Raw genomic sequence first — 16,598 nt, 5'->3', positions numbered from 1 at the left:
CGTGTCACGTGGCCAAAATAGCTGATCTACAAGCTGACAACGCGTCGTGATGGCGACGCGTTGTGAACTTGTAGATCGGCTATTTTTGCATACATAGTCCATTTTGCATAGCTGTTTGTTCACCGGTGGCGGCGGTGGGTCAGGCTACTGTCTGTTTGTTTTCCTACCATGGGACAGCGTGACGTCACAGCACAGCTGTGCCATATAGACCAATTATTTGTTTACAAACATTGAGACTGGACGCACAGGTGACTGCTTCATGTAATCAATTCCCAACAGATCCCCAAACCTGCTGTTTTGGGGTGAGCTTGTTTCAGTTCATTCAACCTCCTCTGTGTGTAGGCTAGTGGGGTGCGCCTTGGCGACACATATATATACTTCATCGCGCAACGGTATAGCGCACCGAGAACAGCTGACATACAAGCTCACAACCGCGTCACGGATGCGACCACGGTGAGCTTGGAGATCTGCTATTCTCGGCCGTTCTCTGCGCGCGACACCTTCGCGGGACGGAGCATAAATTAGTATTGACGGGCTACAGCTGCGCGAGCCAAGCAGGTTCTGATGCCATGATCATAGAGCGCTCCCTCCGTTCCTATGACAGCCACTGGAGGTGGAGTTTTGAGGACAACTGCTTTGAATTGTTATTATTGTTTACACACAACAGAAACCAAGGATTATATATTTCAAGAGCGAGAGATCACAGTAAAAATCCTAAGCATTCTTCCTCCACACTGGGAGAAAAACAGCATCTGAAAGTGTGATGGGATGCATTTTTACACGTGAGACTGTGACCACTTTTACATTGCATCTTATGAGTGGTGGGGTTCTTTTGGTGCCGACCTGCGTGCGCATACTGTTTCGTATCAGTGTGACGTCGTCTGTTAAGGCGTCTATATGGTCTAATCAGGTGCGGACTGCAGTGCGGAGTGATTTATTAATGTGATTAGGCCAGTGCTATCATGCTGGTTTGAAGCACGGCTAGATAGCTATTTCAACCAATCAGATTGCTTGGTCGGAACTACCTGTTGTATAATGCTGTACAATGTTGTATAATTCTTTCTTGTACACAGAAGTGGACACCTGTTCGTCCATTTTAACCATTACATCCAAGAGGGATGTCAAGGGAGTGTACCTACATGAACTGCTTTTTAAAAACTATTTTTTATACGTAATGGATCAGAGTCCCCCAATCAAAAGGGGTATAGGGATTTATGTGGTGTATAAGTAATTGTGGTGAGGCCTATGAACGAGCCTGTTTTTAGACGGACCGATTTCTGTGTTGCACCCTGGTCCCCCTATTTAACTGTCCCTAAATGTTTACATTACCATACACGCTGAGGAAGGCTTTTACTGTGAATATTTGTGAGCCGTGCACCCGCAAACTGCACCTTATACAGACTGAGAGTGCTCGTTGTTATTTTCTATTGCATAGCTGGTATACTGGCATGTGAGCTGATGTAACACAATGGAGCTGTTGTAGTGCAGCCTGAGGATGCAGGGGCAAACTCTGAACTTATTCAGGCTACGAAACCAGTATAGTCACTGCTGAGCCTTTTTCCCCACGTGCATAGTGTGTCTCGCACTCGAGCTCCTCCTCGATGTGTACTCTGGGGAACTTGAATTCGGATGAGGATGTAGATGTAGTTTAATTTCACTGAAATAGTGTCAAGACACCTGTAACCAAAGCATGGCCACAGTTTAAAACTAAATATAATATAAAAAGTGCTTCTCGGAGCACAGGTCTCTGCCAGGTCAGGTAGGTTTTTGTGGGCCAGGTAGGTTTTTTGTGGGAATTCGCAACTTAGGAATGATCCCTCGACTTTGACAGAAGGAATGGACGGATGTGACATCATCCCAAAAAACGCCCCTTCCGTCCACTCCTATGTTATTTTTTGTAGAAAAACACATGTAGCTCGGATTTCTCCTTTTTTTTGTGAAAACTAACCTTATTCAACGGGTGCTAAGAAAAAAAAGGCCAAACACGGTAAAAATGTTTTGTTCCGGTGGATAGAGGAGACCCTCCCCCACCCCGAGACACTCTTTGTTTACATCTGCATGCACAACGTGGCTTCTGCGGCTCTCCAAAGTTCGTCGATATAAGGTAAAAAACGCTGCGGAGGAATTAATTAAATAATACCTGTCAGTGACTGTGTTAATAGCACTATTTGTGTAAATTATCATGTTGAATACAGAATATGAAAAAATAAAATGTGCTTCTGGCACTTTTTAATTAATAGCGTTTCAGCGTCAAGCCTTCCTCAGCGTGTCAAGAAAGTGGTCATTGGTGTTGGACAGACATGACTGAAGGACTTCAGCTGCTGTCGGTAAAAATAAATAATAAAAACAAAATTGTGCACGTGCCCCCCGTACTTACACCCCCCCCATTCCCTTGCCAGCAAAATGCCCGGTCAGCTCCAGAGGCATGAGCATGGAACCCTGATAAGGCTGCAGCCACCACCTTACCAAGTGTAAGTTGTACTTTTTGTTTTTTTATGTTCTATTTTTATTTAGATTATAGTGATTGTAAAGTTGATGTAAGGAATGTCTCTGTTAAAATGTTTGTCTGTGTCGGACCCCAGGAAGACTAGCTTTTGTCATGGCAAAAGCTAATGGGGATCCTAATAAACAAAACAAAACAAAACAAAACAAAAGTGCATGCACTTCTGATTATCCTTGTCTTGTTCCCCACACCAGTGATGAAGTAGGTGTGATACTTGCATAGCTGATTATACCGTCAGATTGGATTACATGCACATGACACACAACTTTATTTTAGGATTGAGACTGGACTGTCTACCCATCTCCTTCAGGACTGAATACAAGATCTCCCTTCTCACACATCAGTACTGCATCCACGGCAATGCCCCTCCTAACTCAAAGAACTCCTCGCCCCTCAACCCTCCACTCGAAGCCTCCACTCTTTCAACACCAACTTTATCCTTGTCCCCATGACCAACCTTCTCCTTGTCCAGCTCCACACCATGGGCGACCGGGCCTTCTGCTCTACTGCCCCACATATGTGGAATGCCCTCCCCGAATCCCTGAGAGCACCACAGTCCACTGATGCTTTTAAAAATGGACTAAAAACCTAGCTTTTTATCAAAGCATTTTCTTAATTATTCTTGGGCCTTTTTCCTTTTTTTCTATGATCTGATTTTACCTAGTTTTTAATTTGACCCTTTAGCTTAGTAAGGTCCCATGTAATTGTTTTGTTGCCCATGTTTTTTTTTTAACTCTGCAGCACTTTTCCTAAAATGTTAAGTGCATTATAAATAAAATGTAGTATTATTATTATTATTATTATTATTATTACTATAATTATTAATATTATTAATATTATTATTATTATTATTATTATTATTATTATTATTACCCTTATTATTATTATATCGTACCTTGAAGTGACAATGAAAACCTATAAACGGTCAGTGATCTTTATTTGAACTTATATAGCCCATCAAAAACAATTTCTGTGTGGAGTTTGTATGTTCTCCCCGTGTCTCCTAGGGTAGGTACCCTCACAAAAACATGCAGTGAGTAAGTAAATATAAGAGGATTATATAACAACATTGTGTTTCCTGATCAGTGATCTTACCTGTAGTCTGGTGGTCCAAGTTCATTACTTAAGTCGGAAGAGCGTCCCGCAGACCTGCCACTCATCATAGATACATAGCTTTCTGCAGGAGATGCTGGTCCCTGAGTCTGGTTGTCACCTCTGGAATCATCACAATACAAAAACAATCTGTTTCTGGCTCATACATTCCTGATGCTAGTCTCTTTAACTAACACAATTCAAGTTTAGACTGATCCTACTTTGTTTGAGGGTTTGGTCACCCTACCTTTATAAACGGTTTAGCTGGTTAACGTTTACACTATTCTCTGTTAACATGTCACCCTACATTTACAAACAGAAAGAAATACATTATATTCCACATTTGAAGTAAACAGCTACCTTTATAAGTTATGAAAGCCATGATTTTCTCTTCTCTTTTGAAACTGCAGGTGACTTTGTTTAATATTGCTTCTGGTTACTACAAGCAAGTGAGGCAGGAGTGCAGACTATTGTACCAGTCTTAAGGTGATTAAATTACATCATGGATCAGTAAATATCAATATTCCAGTAAAAACATATATATATAATAATGATGTTGTTTTGTTGGTTTCATTTTTAATCTGGGTTTGTAGGCATTAAAAAGCCCTGTCTGGGGAGCTCATATGGGAAACAGCTTACCTATATATAACTTTACCTTTGAAATCACAGCTTTAAACTGTCAATACAGAACATAACAATTACATCCCTGATGAGAGAGAACTAGCATAGTTCATTAATTAAGGTTTCGAGGCCAATAGGCTCGAAGCCTTATTGCATCTCTACACTTTCACTATTATTATTATTATTATTATTATTATTATGGGGCCAGGCTTCCAGCATGGACCCATATTGTTATTGGCATTATTCCGTTTCTTCTTCTTCTTCTTCTTCTTTTCTGCCGTTTTTGCCAGTTCTGGCTGAACCGTGCAGTCGCTTTTTATGAAACTCGGCCATATGATAGATGGTCATGAAAAACGATCAAAAAATAAATCTCACAATCTTTCGTCAAAAGGTGGCGCTATAGCACTCAGTTGAAAATGACAACTTTGAACAGGTACAACTCATGCCCTGTTTCACCTACAGCCATGAAACTTCGATGCACACATGCGTCTCCTCATGCTGAACAACTTTCACACTCTGACTTTTGACCTCTGACCTTTAGATCTCCCACCATTTTGAATTATATGAAAAACAGTTAAAACCTATCTCCTCCTGGGATTTTTGAGTAATCAGCACGAAACTTTTTACACATGAACTTTGGACCTATACCAAAAAACGTTTGCAAAATATCTTCCATAAGTGAAAAAATGAAGCTTTAATGAGCCAATGAATATTGCAGTTTTATGACAATTATTCATCTGCCCCTAACACATACATGCAGACTTACCATTCTTTGAAACTTTGCAGAAATGTAAAGGGCCATTCCAAATATCACTGAAACCAATCTTACTCCAATTGGTCAAACGGGGGCGCTATAGCAATTTTTTGAAAATTGAAACTTTAAACAGGCAAAAGTCATGCCTCGTTTGGCCGACAGCCATTAGACCTGCTTACACATGTGCCTTGACTAATGAGGAACACATCTATCACGTTGACCAGTAAGCACCGCCCTTAGATTGTCCGCAATCTTGAGCAGTTTGAAAAACACTTAAACCCAGGATTTTTCAGCTATTTGCGTGAAACTGTATGATCAGTGTGATCTCTTTTTTCAGAGGTTTGTCTGTTGGTCCAATAGCGTCCCGCTTAACTGTATGTCTCACAACCTCAAGGTCACAGGTTCAAGCCTCACTTGGTGCAGACTTCATCTAAGTTGCATTTCACACAACATGACTATCAATGAATACATTTGCAATTGTTAAAGATAACATGAAATACTTAATTGAGTGGTTTTTACATACTTCATTGTGAAAATAGCTGATCTACAATCTCACAACTTTTCAGATAGCAATGAGAGTATGTTTTTTCAATGTATAACATACTTCATTGTGAAAATAGCCGATGTACAATCTGACAACTTTTAATGGTTTGTGAGCTTGTAGATCGGCTACTTTCACTAGTTTTGGTTCTGAGGAGATGTACAATTTCTTCATTGGTAAATGGTTTGTGAACGAGTGATCTTTGTGTTGGTGAAACAGGGGCTTGGGTCATGACAGAAGGCAAGAGTTTGTGATCCTCAACAGACAATATCAGCCCGGACAAAGCTATAGCACTATAGGTAGTGTTGCAGCTACCTAAGAGTGCCTCACGATCGCAAGGTTGCCGGTTCAAGCCCCACTTGATGCAGACTCATTTAAGTTGAATTGCAAAAAACGTGACTCAATCTATTCCGTTTCCATGTCTCTCTCTCTGTCTCTTCAATCTATTCCGTTTCTATCTTCAATCTATTCCGTTTCCATGTCTCTCTCTCTGTCTCTTCAATCTATTCCGTTTCTATCTTCAATCTATTCCGTTTCCATGTCTCTCTCTCTGTCTCTTCAATCTATTCCGTTTCTATCTTCAATCTATTCCGTTTCCATGTCTCTCTCTCTGTCTCTTCAATCTATTCCGTTGCCATGTCTCTCTCTCTGTCTCTTCAATCTATTCCATTTCTATCTTCAATCTATTCCGTTTCCATGTCTCTCTCTCTGTCTCTTCAATCTATTCTCTCTCTCTCTCTCTCTCTCTCTCTCTCTCTCTCTCTCTCTCTCTCTCTCTCTCTCTCTCTCTCTCTCTCTCTCTCTTGTTAAAGGAATTATCATTTCTCTTTCTCTCTCCTGGCCCCATATTATCGCTGCTTGCAGCTATATTTATGGGGCCAGGCTTCCAGCATGGACCCATATTGTTATTGGCATTATTCCGTTTCTTCTTCTTCTGCCACTTTTGGCAGTTCTGGCTGAACCGTGCAGTCGCTTTTTATGAAACTCGGCCATATGATAGGTGGTCATGAAAAACGATCAAGAAATAATTCTCACAATCTTTCGTCAAAAGGTGGCGCTATAGCACTCAATTGAAAAATGCCAACTTTGATCAGGTACAACTCATGCCCTGTTTCACCTACAGCCATGAAACTTCGATGCACACATGCGTCTCCTCATGCTGAACAACTTTCACACTCTGACTTTTGACCTCTGACCTTTAGATCTCCCACCATTTTGAATTATATGAAAAACAGTTAAAACCTATCTCCTCCTGGGATTTTTGAGTAATCTGCACGAAACTTTTTACACATGAACTTTGGACCTATACCAAAAAACGTTTGCAAAATATCTTCCATAAGTGAAAAAATGAAGCTTTAATGAGCCAATGAATATTGCAGTTTTATGACAATTATTCATCTGCCCCTAACTCATACATGCAGACTTACCATTCTTTGAAACTTTGCAGAAATGTAAAGGGCCATTCCAAATATCACTGAAACCAATCTTACTCCAATTGGTCAAACGGGGGCGCTGTAGCAATTTTTTAAAAATTTAAACTTTAAACAGGCAAAAGTCATGCCTCGTTTGGCCGACAGCCATTAGACCTGCTTACACATGTGCCTTGACTAATGAGGAACACATCTATCACGTTGACCAGTAAGCACCGCCCTTAGGTTGTCCGCAATCTTGAGCAGTTTGAAAAACACTTAAACCCAGGATTTTTCAGCTATTTGCGTGAAACTGTATGATCAGTGTGATCTCTTTTTTCAGAGGTTTGTCTCTTGGTCCAATAGCGTCCCGCTTAAGTGTATGTCTCACAACCTCAAGGTCACAGGTTCAAGCCTCACTTGGTGCAGACTTCATTTAAGTTGCATTTCACACAACATGACTATCAATGAATACATTTGCAATTGTTAAAGATAACATGAAATACTTAATTGAGTGTTTTTTACATACTTCATTGTGAAAATAGCTGATCTACAATCTCACAACTTTTCAGATAGCAATGAGAGTATGTTTTTTCAATGTATAACATACTTCATTGTGAAAATAGCCGATGTACAATCTGACAACTTTTAATGGTTTGTGAGCTTGTAGATCGGCTACTTTCACTAGTTTTGGTTCTGAGGAGATGTACAATTTCTTCATTGGTAAATGGTTTGTGAACGAGTGATCTTTGTGTTAGTGAAACAGGGGCTTGGGTCATGACAGAAGGCAAGAGTTTGTGATCCTCAACAGACGATATCAGCCTGGACAAAGCTATAGCACTATAGGTAGTGTTGCAGCTACCTAAGAGTGCCTCATGATCGCAAGGTTGCCGGTTCAAGCCTCACTTGATGCAGACTCATTTAAGTTGAATTGCAAAAAACATGACTCAATCTATTCCGTTTCCATGGCTCTCTCTCTCTCTTCAATCTATTCCGTTTCTATCTTCAATCTATTCCGTTTCCATGGCTCTCTCTCTCTCTTCAATCTATTCCGTTTCTATCTTCAATCTATTCCGTTTCCATGGCTCTGTCTCTTCAATCTATTCCGTTTCTATCTTCAATCGATTCCGTTTCCATGTTTCTGTCTCTTCAATCTATTCTCTCTCTCTCTCTCTCTTTCTCTCTGAGGGTCGGCCATAGCTGAGTGGTTAGTGAGCCCGCCTAGGGAGCCAGAGGCTCTGGTTGACCCAGGTACGATTCCAGGCCAGGTCAGCGAATGTGTCGATGAAACGAAATTTGTCCCTGAGCAAGACTCTTAACCCCTAATTGCTCACAGGCCCTCATTGGAAACAAGACCGCAAGGACTTTCATGAACTGACCTGTTAAAGGAATTATCATTTCTCTTTCTCTCTCCTGGCCCCATATTATCGCTGCTTGCAGCTATATTTATGGGGCCAGGCTTCCAGCATGGACCCATATTGTTATTGGCATTATTCCGTTTCTTCTTCCGCCGTTTTTGCCAGTTCTGGCTGAACCGTGCAGTCGCTTTTTATGAAACTCGGCCATATGATAGATGGTCATGAAAAACGATCAAAAAATAAATCTCACAATCTTTCGTCAAAAGGTGGCGCTATAGCACTCAGTTGAAAATGACAACTTTGAACAGGTACAACTCATGCCCTGTTTCACCTACAGCCATGAAACTTCGATGCACACATGCGTCTCCTCATGCTGAACAACTTTCATACTCTGACTTTTGACCTCTGACCTTTAGATCTCCCACCATTTTGAATTATATGAAAAACAGTTAAAACCTATCTCCTCCTGGGATTTTTGAGTAATCTGCACGAAACTTTTTACACATGAACTTTGGACCTATACCAAAAAACGTTTGCAAAATATCTTCCATAAGTGAAAAAATGAAGCTTTAATGAGCCAATGAATATTGCAGTTTTATGACAATTATTCATCTGCCCCTAACACATACATGCAGACTTACCATTCTTTGAAACTTTGCAGAAATGTAAAGGGCCATTCCAAATATCACTGAAACCAATCTTACTCCAATTGGTCAAACGGGGGCGCTATAGCAATTTTTTGAAAATTGAAACTTTAAACAGGCAAAAGTCATGCCTCGTTTGGCCGACAGCCATTAGACCTGCTTACACATGTGCCTTGACTAATGAGTAACACATCTATCACGTTGACCAGTAAGCACCGCCCTTGGATTGTCCGCAATCTTGAGCAGTTTGAAAAACACTTAAACCCAGGATTTTTCAGCTATTTACGTGAAACTGTATGATCTGTGTGATCTCCTTTTTCACAGGTTCTTGTCTGTTGGTGGCTTCTCGCTTAAATGTGTGCCCCACAACCTGAAGGTCACCAGTTCAAGCCTCCCTTGGTGCAGACTTCATCTAAGTTGCATTTCACACAACATGACTATCAATGAATACATCTGCAATTGTTAAAGATAACATGAAATACTTAATTGAGTGTTTTTTTACATACAGCTGATCTACAATCTCACAACTTTTCAGATAGCAATGAGAGTATGTTTTTTCAATGTATAACATACTTCATTGTGAAAATAGCCGATGTACAATCTGACAACTTTTAATGGTTTGTGAGCTTGTAGATCGGCTACTTTCACTAGTTTTGCTTCTGAGGATATGTACAATTTCTTAATTGGTAAATGGTTTGTGAACGAGTGATCTTAGTGTTAGTGAAACAGGGGCTTGGGTCATGACAGAAGGCAAGAGTTTGTGATCCTCAACAGACAATATCAGCCTGGACAAAGCTATAGCACTATAGGTAGTGTTGCCGCTACCTAAGAGTGCCTCACGACCACAAGGTTGCTGGTTCAAGCCTCACTTGATGCACACTCATTTAAGTTGAATTGCAAAAAACATGACTCAATCTATTCCGTTTCCATGGCTCTCTCTCTTCAATCTATTCCGTTTCCATGTCTTTCTCTTCAATCTATTCCGTTTCCATGTCTCTCTCTCTGTCTCTTCGATCTATTCCGTTTCTATCTTCAATCTATTCCGTTTCTATCTTCAATCTATTCCGTTTCTATCTTCAATCTATTCCGTTTCTATCTTCAATCTATTCCGTTTCTATCTTCAATCTATTCCTCTCTCTCTCTCTCTCTCTCTCTCTCTCACAGGCCCTCATTGGAAACAAGACCGCAAGGACTTTCATGAACTGACCTGTTTAAGGAATTATCATTTCTCTTTCTCTCTCCTGGCCCCATATTATCGCTGCTTGCAGCTATATTTATTATTATTCTTCCGCCGTTTTTGCCAGTTCTGGCCTAACCGCGTGGTCACTTTTTATGAAATTCGGCAATATGGTAGAGGGCTATGCCAAACGGCGAAAACCCGAAACTCACAACCATTGGCCAAAGGGTGGCGCTGTAGCACTCAATTGAAAATGCCAACTTTGAACAGGTACAGCTCATGCCCTGTTTGACCTACAGCCATGAAACTTTGATACACACATGCGTCTCCTCATGCCTAACAACTTTCACTGTTTGACTTTTGACCTCTGACCTTTAGATCTCCCACCATTTCGAATTCTATGAAAAGCAGTAAAAAGCAGTAAAAATCAAACTCCTCCTGGGATTTTTGAGCAATCTGTACGAAACTGTCTACACATGAACTTTGGACCAATGCCGACAGAACTAAGCAAGCGGATTTTCCATAAGTGAAAACGTTAAGCTTTTATAAGCCAATGAAAATTGCAGCTTTTATGACAATTATTCATCTGCCCCTAACACATACATGCAGACTCACATTTGTTTGACACTTTGCAATATTGTAGAGGGTCATTCCAAGTATCACTGAAACCAATCTTACTCCAATTGGTCAAAGGGGGGCGCTATAGCAATTTTTTGAAAATGCAAACTTTAAACAGGCAAAAGTCATGCCTCGTTTGGCCGACAGCCGTTAAACCTGCTTACACATGTGACTTGACTCATGAGGAACACATGTATCACTTTGACCAGTAAGCTCTGCCCTTAGATTGTCTGCAATTTTGAGCAGTTTGAAAAACATTTAAATCCAGGATTTCTGAGCAATTTGCGTGAAACTGTGTCAAATACATGTTTGAGGCCCTTTTTCACAGGTTCAGGTGTGTTGGTTCAATAGCTTGATCGCTTAATCATCTGCCTTGAAACCATAGGGTAGCCGGTTCGAATCCCACCTCAGGTAGACTTCATTATAATTGCATTGCACACAACATGACTATATCAATGAATACATGTGCAATTGTTAAAGATGACGAGAAATGCATACTTGAAAGTAGTTATTTTCAATGTATGACGTACTTCATTCGCCCTTTTGTTTTGTTTTGTTGGATTCTCCCTTTTCACTGTCTAAGGCTGTGTATTGGATAGCTCCACCAGTAGAGTGTGAGTCTCATGTGCCAAAGGTCCCTGGTTCAAATCCCACTTATTACAGTTCATATTTAAATTGCATTGTACAAAACATGACCCTGTTAATTCAGCCATGTGCAATGTTTAGACAATAACACGAAATGCTTTTGAGAGTAGTTGTTTTTTTATGTATGACATACTTTCTTGTGAAAATAGCCGATCTACAATCTCACACCTTTTTAGATAGCAACGCGTTGTGAGCTTGTAGATCGACTATTTTCCACTAGTTTCCATTCCGAAATATATTGACAAGTTTGAAAAACATTTAAACCAAGGATTTCTGAGCAATTTGCTTGAAAGTGTGTCATGTGTGTGAACTCCTTTTTCACTAGTACAGGTCTGTTGGTCCAATGGCTTAATCATCTGCCTTGATACCGCAGGGTGGTTAGTGAGCCCACCTAGGGAGCCAAAGGCCCTGGTTGCCCCAGGTACGATTCCAGGCCAGGCCAGCAAATGTGTCGATGAAATGAAATTTGTCCCTGAGCAAGACTCTTAACCCCTAATTGCTCACAGGCCCTCATCGGAAACAAGACCGCAAGGACTTTCATGAACGGACCTGGAATTATCCTTATCCTTTACACTGTCTACCCACAAGTCTATAGCTCCCTGGTTCAAACCCCAATTTAACCGGTCCAAATATAATTTACTGAACAAAAATCATGACTTTGTTAATTAATGCATGTTCACTTCTTCTCTCTCGCTCTCTCTCTTACTGCCTCTCTTTCTCACTGCCTCTCTCTCTCTCTCTCTCTCTCTCTCTCTCTCTCTCTCTCTCTCTCTCTCTCTCTCTCTCTCTCTCTCTCTCTCTGCCACTCTGTCACTGTCTGTCTGTCTGCCAGTCTGCCAGTCTGCCACTCTGTCACAGTCTGCCAGTCTGCCACTCTGTCAGTCTGCCAGTCTGCCACTCTGTCACAGTCTGCCAGTCTGCCACAGTCTGCCAGTCTGCCACGCTGTCACAGTCTGCCAGTCTGCCAGTCTGCCAGTCTATCACAGTCTGCCACTCTGTCACAGTCTGCCAGTCTGCCAGTCTGCCACTCTGTCACTGTCTGTCTGTCTGTCTGTCTGCCAGTCTGCCACTCTGTCACAGTCTGTCTGTCTGTCTGTCTGTCTGTCTGTCTGTCTGTCTGTCTGTCTGTCTGTCTGTCTGTCTGCCACTCTGTCACAGTCTGCCAGTCTGCCACTCTGTCACAGTCTGCCAGTCTGCCAGTCTGCCACTCTGTCACAGTCTGCCAGTCTGCCACTCTGTCACAGTCTGCCAGTCTGCCAGTCTGCCACTCTGTCACTGTCTGTCTGTCTGCCAGTCTGCCAGTCTGCCACAGTCTGTCTGTCTGCCAGTCTGCCACAGTCTGTCACAGTCTGCCAGTCTGCCAGTCTGCCACTCTGTCACAGTCTGCCAGTCTGCCAGTCTGCCACTCTGTCACAGTCTGCCAGTCTGCCAGTCTGCCACTCTGTCACAGTCTGCCAGTCTGCCAGTCTGCCATTATTCTCGAAACCGCTCATTGCTGCTTGCAGCTATATTGTTTATGTGATATTGCTTTGAAAATAGTGACACTGCACTCAACACTTGACTCTTGGCTTGTACACAGAAAAGAGTAGGATCCTGTCAGACTGTAAAGTCCTTTTAGTATTGATGGAATCAGAACCAGTAGAAGCAGTGATCTTACCTTGAGTCTGGTGGTTTGTCTTCATTGCTGGCTGCTTGAGCTTCTGTTCCCTCCTCCACTCTGTCCCCAGACACTTTAAGAACATCTATAATGCAGATGATCAGAGAGACCTCCAATAAGACAAACTACTGTGTGTGTGTGTGTGTGTGTGTGTGTGTGTGTGTGTGTGTGTGTGTGTGTGTGTGTGTGTGTGTGTGTGTGTGTGTGTGTGTGTGTGTGTGTGTGTGTATAGTAACCCGCAATGCCAACTTGGCTGTAATGGACGTCTGGAGACGACCAGGGCGCGCAGCCTGGTCGTCCCTCTCTCTACTAATTCTCAACAAATGTCTGTGATTATATGTTTTCTATAATCAGCAGAAGGTAGAGTGTCAATTCCTTGTGTCAATTGTGTTTATATAAGATAGTCTATTCAAAGAAAACAATTTGTGTGTCGCGCAATGCAATGCTCTCCAAATTACACATGTCAGTTTTATTCATCAATTACCCAGGAAATAATGAACTGATTACAAAAATATTACATTCTCTCTAATCAGTAACATGTAGGTGATAAGTGTGTCTATCAAATGTGGTTTTATTGAAAGGCAATCAAAGGCCAGAGCTTAGAAAACCAAACGTTGGGTGTATGTTTCCATGTAGAATTCCCACATGAGGCTGGAGCTGTGTTGCCAGAATTTGCAAGAGAAATAAGCAACCAGGTATATGAAAACAAGCCCAAAAGAAGCGACTAAAAATAGGCCACATGAGCAATTCAAACCTATAAATGTCGGCCATTAAACAATGTGCATATTTATGTCTGTCGGCTATTTGAAAATAGCCGATCTACAAGCTCACAACCGTTCTACCATTATTTACAAGTAACTTCAGAAAAACAAGCCCAATGTGGCTTATACTAATCAGACCAGGCAACACTGCAGACAGTGGGAAGGAGTGTGTAAGATTGGGTTGGGGATAATGGCTTGCACAGTGTGTTCTATGGCATCTGGCACGGTGATTGGTTATATCATTGTAACGCCCAAACCACACCTATAAATAATGTAGTGCAGGTGTTTTGCGGGTATGGCAGGTGTCCCAAAATAGCAACTTTTGCGGTGGAACGCCCCTTGCCTAGTCTTAAATCTCATATGTGTGGCTTTAGCCACTTCTGCCGTTTATAGGGCCCTGAGGCTATTCACACAGGCTCACCACAACTGGACAATAGAAGATTGGAAAACATTGCCTGGTCTGATGAGACTCAATTTCTGCTGCGACATTCAGAGGGTAGGGTCAGAGGCCTTTCATTGAGGCATGTTGTTCCAAAAATGTGTTTTGCAAAAATCGACCTGCTGGTGGCACTATAACAGGCTAATGTGAAAAGGGTGTCATATCTTCCTCGGCATAGTGGGAATGTGCATGCAAAATGTCACAGAAACCGCACAGAGTTCATGATTTGGGGCATTTTGGTCAAAACAAACACATCCTGCAAACTTTGGAAGCCAATGTTAGCCAATCAGGATGGAATCTGAAAAATCTGACAGATCCGTCTTGATCACATGACTAGTTGTGCAGTGGATAGTGCAGATTTACAAAGTTATAGAGCACAAGGTAAGTACAGAATACAGTGCAGATCGACAATCTTGTAGATCTGCACTTTTTGGCAAGGGTCACCCATGGTGGAGAACACATTTAGTATAGTAGTGTGCTTCTGAACGCATTGACATCATGACATTGACATCATTCGATATTCTGTGACTGTTGGTACAACACACTGTTTACTGTCATTGTCTAGTTGTAAACTAACATTATACATTGAATTGATTTGGCATACTGTTTACGATGTACTGACAGTCGGCTATACAATGATTTTTATTCTAGTTAATCCAACTTTTGAGTTTGCTAAAACAAATTAAAAACACAATGGTAACCACTTTTATATAATTGGTTTGTGTGAATTTATAAATTAAAGTCAACTTAAAAAAGATTGCATCGTATCACATTTAAACAAATTGCAACGAATCGCTCTGCATTCAAATTGAATCAGGCAACAATCATACATGCAGGACGTAGTGAATAGAGATAGACGTGTATTACGTCAGTCTGTCAAACTGAGTTGATCAAGGAGAGAGACATTATAAATGTACAAATGCACAGCTGCCAGGCGGATAACTCGATCTTTGGGGTTTTGGGTCATCGGTAAACTTTTTCGTTTGTTAGTTTTTTTTCCTTGTCAATTCTTTATTTTTTCAGCTGCAAATGTGCGACCCCACCACTAGCTTTCCGGGTTTGCGACCCACAGTTTGAAAAACGCTGGTATAGAATATGTTGTGATCTTACTTTGAGTCTGTTTTGGCTTCAAGGGTTCTTGATCTGCTGGTTCCCCCTTCCCTCTGTCCACAGGGACATCCGGCTCCTGGTCTGTAAGGACATAAATGATGCAGATCAGAGAGACCAAAAATAACAAAACAGAAAGAAATGGATAACAAAACAAAGATGGAGGCAGATAAATGATCCTCGATTAAATGCATCAGCTTTTAGTGTGTCCTCAAGAAGCACCCTGAAGTCCTGAAGTTTGTTCCATTTGTGTGGAGCATAATACATGAAAGCAGTTTTTTCCTTGTTCACTTGTTACGTGGACTGGTATATCTAATGTGTGTTTGTGAACGTGTTGAATGTCCAGTAATCTTTGGTTCCAAAAGCGAGGATAGATATAAAGGAAGTTTACCACACAAGGCCTTATAATTAAAATACAATGTTGCTCTCTACGAACTGTGAGAGATGGCCAACCCACTTTATCATATCAAATACAGTGATGGGTGAGATAACCATCGCCAGTAATAAAAACGCAAAGCGCTGTGGTAGTTATAGGATGTGACCATCTATTTGTTCACCTTTAAGAGTGTAAATACCAGTAAAGGGATTTATATTTGGAGACCTAGTAAATACCATGCATTTTGTTTTGTTGAAGTTTAAACAACCCTATTATCCCTGAGGTTATTTTGGCCATTTTTGTTTTTACGTTTTTACTTTTCATTTTCCTTCATAAAACATATTTAAAAAGTGTTTACCCACTTATGTTTGGTCTTCTTTTTTTCAGAACAACCTCAGCTATATGACCCAACAATGTATTGTTCACTTGTGTATACTATAATAAGCATATTGGAACTAAAAACACATAGAGAAAACAAAATCGGATCCAGAAAATAAAGTTCATGGACTTAAACATCACACACAAGCCCAGCTAAGCATGTTTTATGTTTAAAATGTCAGGATATGTTGCCCATATGAACATGGAATGATGAAATAGAAGTAAAATCAAGCAACATATATATATTTATTTTCAGCCAATATTATGTGTAGTGTAGGCATTTGTGAAAGATGTTATATGTATTTTTTATTTTTATATCCCACACTAGAAAGTCATGGTCAAGGTCAAGGTCAAGTTTATTATGTCCCAAATTGGGCAATTCATTTTACAGCAGTAGGTAAAAAACTCTAAAAAACAAACACATGAACAATAACAAAGACATAGACAAAGACATAGTCACAAGATCCAGATAATACCAGTAAAGTGCAGTTACATACATGAGCTACCTCCTTCTGCTT

General features: G+C 40.9%; 1 protein-coding gene across 1 annotated transcript in view; it reads right to left on the bottom strand.

Moving 5' to 3' along the window:
• The window catches only part of LOC311051985 (uncharacterized protein), a 156,567-nt gene that overhangs the window by 115,242 nt on the left and 24,727 nt on the right, over positions 1-16,598 (bottom strand). The window contains exons 5-7 of the mRNA XM_084066730.1: positions 15,330-15,410; positions 13,020-13,104; positions 3,599-3,718 (exon numbers count right to left, since the gene is read on the bottom strand). Coding sequence (XP_083922856.1) covers positions 3,599-3,718; positions 13,020-13,104; positions 15,330-15,410 — 286 coding nt within the window. The remainder of the gene's footprint in view (positions 1-3,598; positions 3,719-13,019; positions 13,105-15,329; positions 15,411-16,598) is intronic.

Source organism: Gymnoscopelus microlampas (assembly GCF_963454915.1).
Source record: "Gymnoscopelus microlampas genome assembly, chromosome: 1".
Classification (NCBI taxonomy): domain Eukaryota; kingdom Metazoa; phylum Chordata; class Actinopteri; order Myctophiformes; family Myctophidae; genus Gymnoscopelus; species Gymnoscopelus microlampas.
This window is presented reverse-complemented; position numbering and strand designations above follow the sequence as displayed.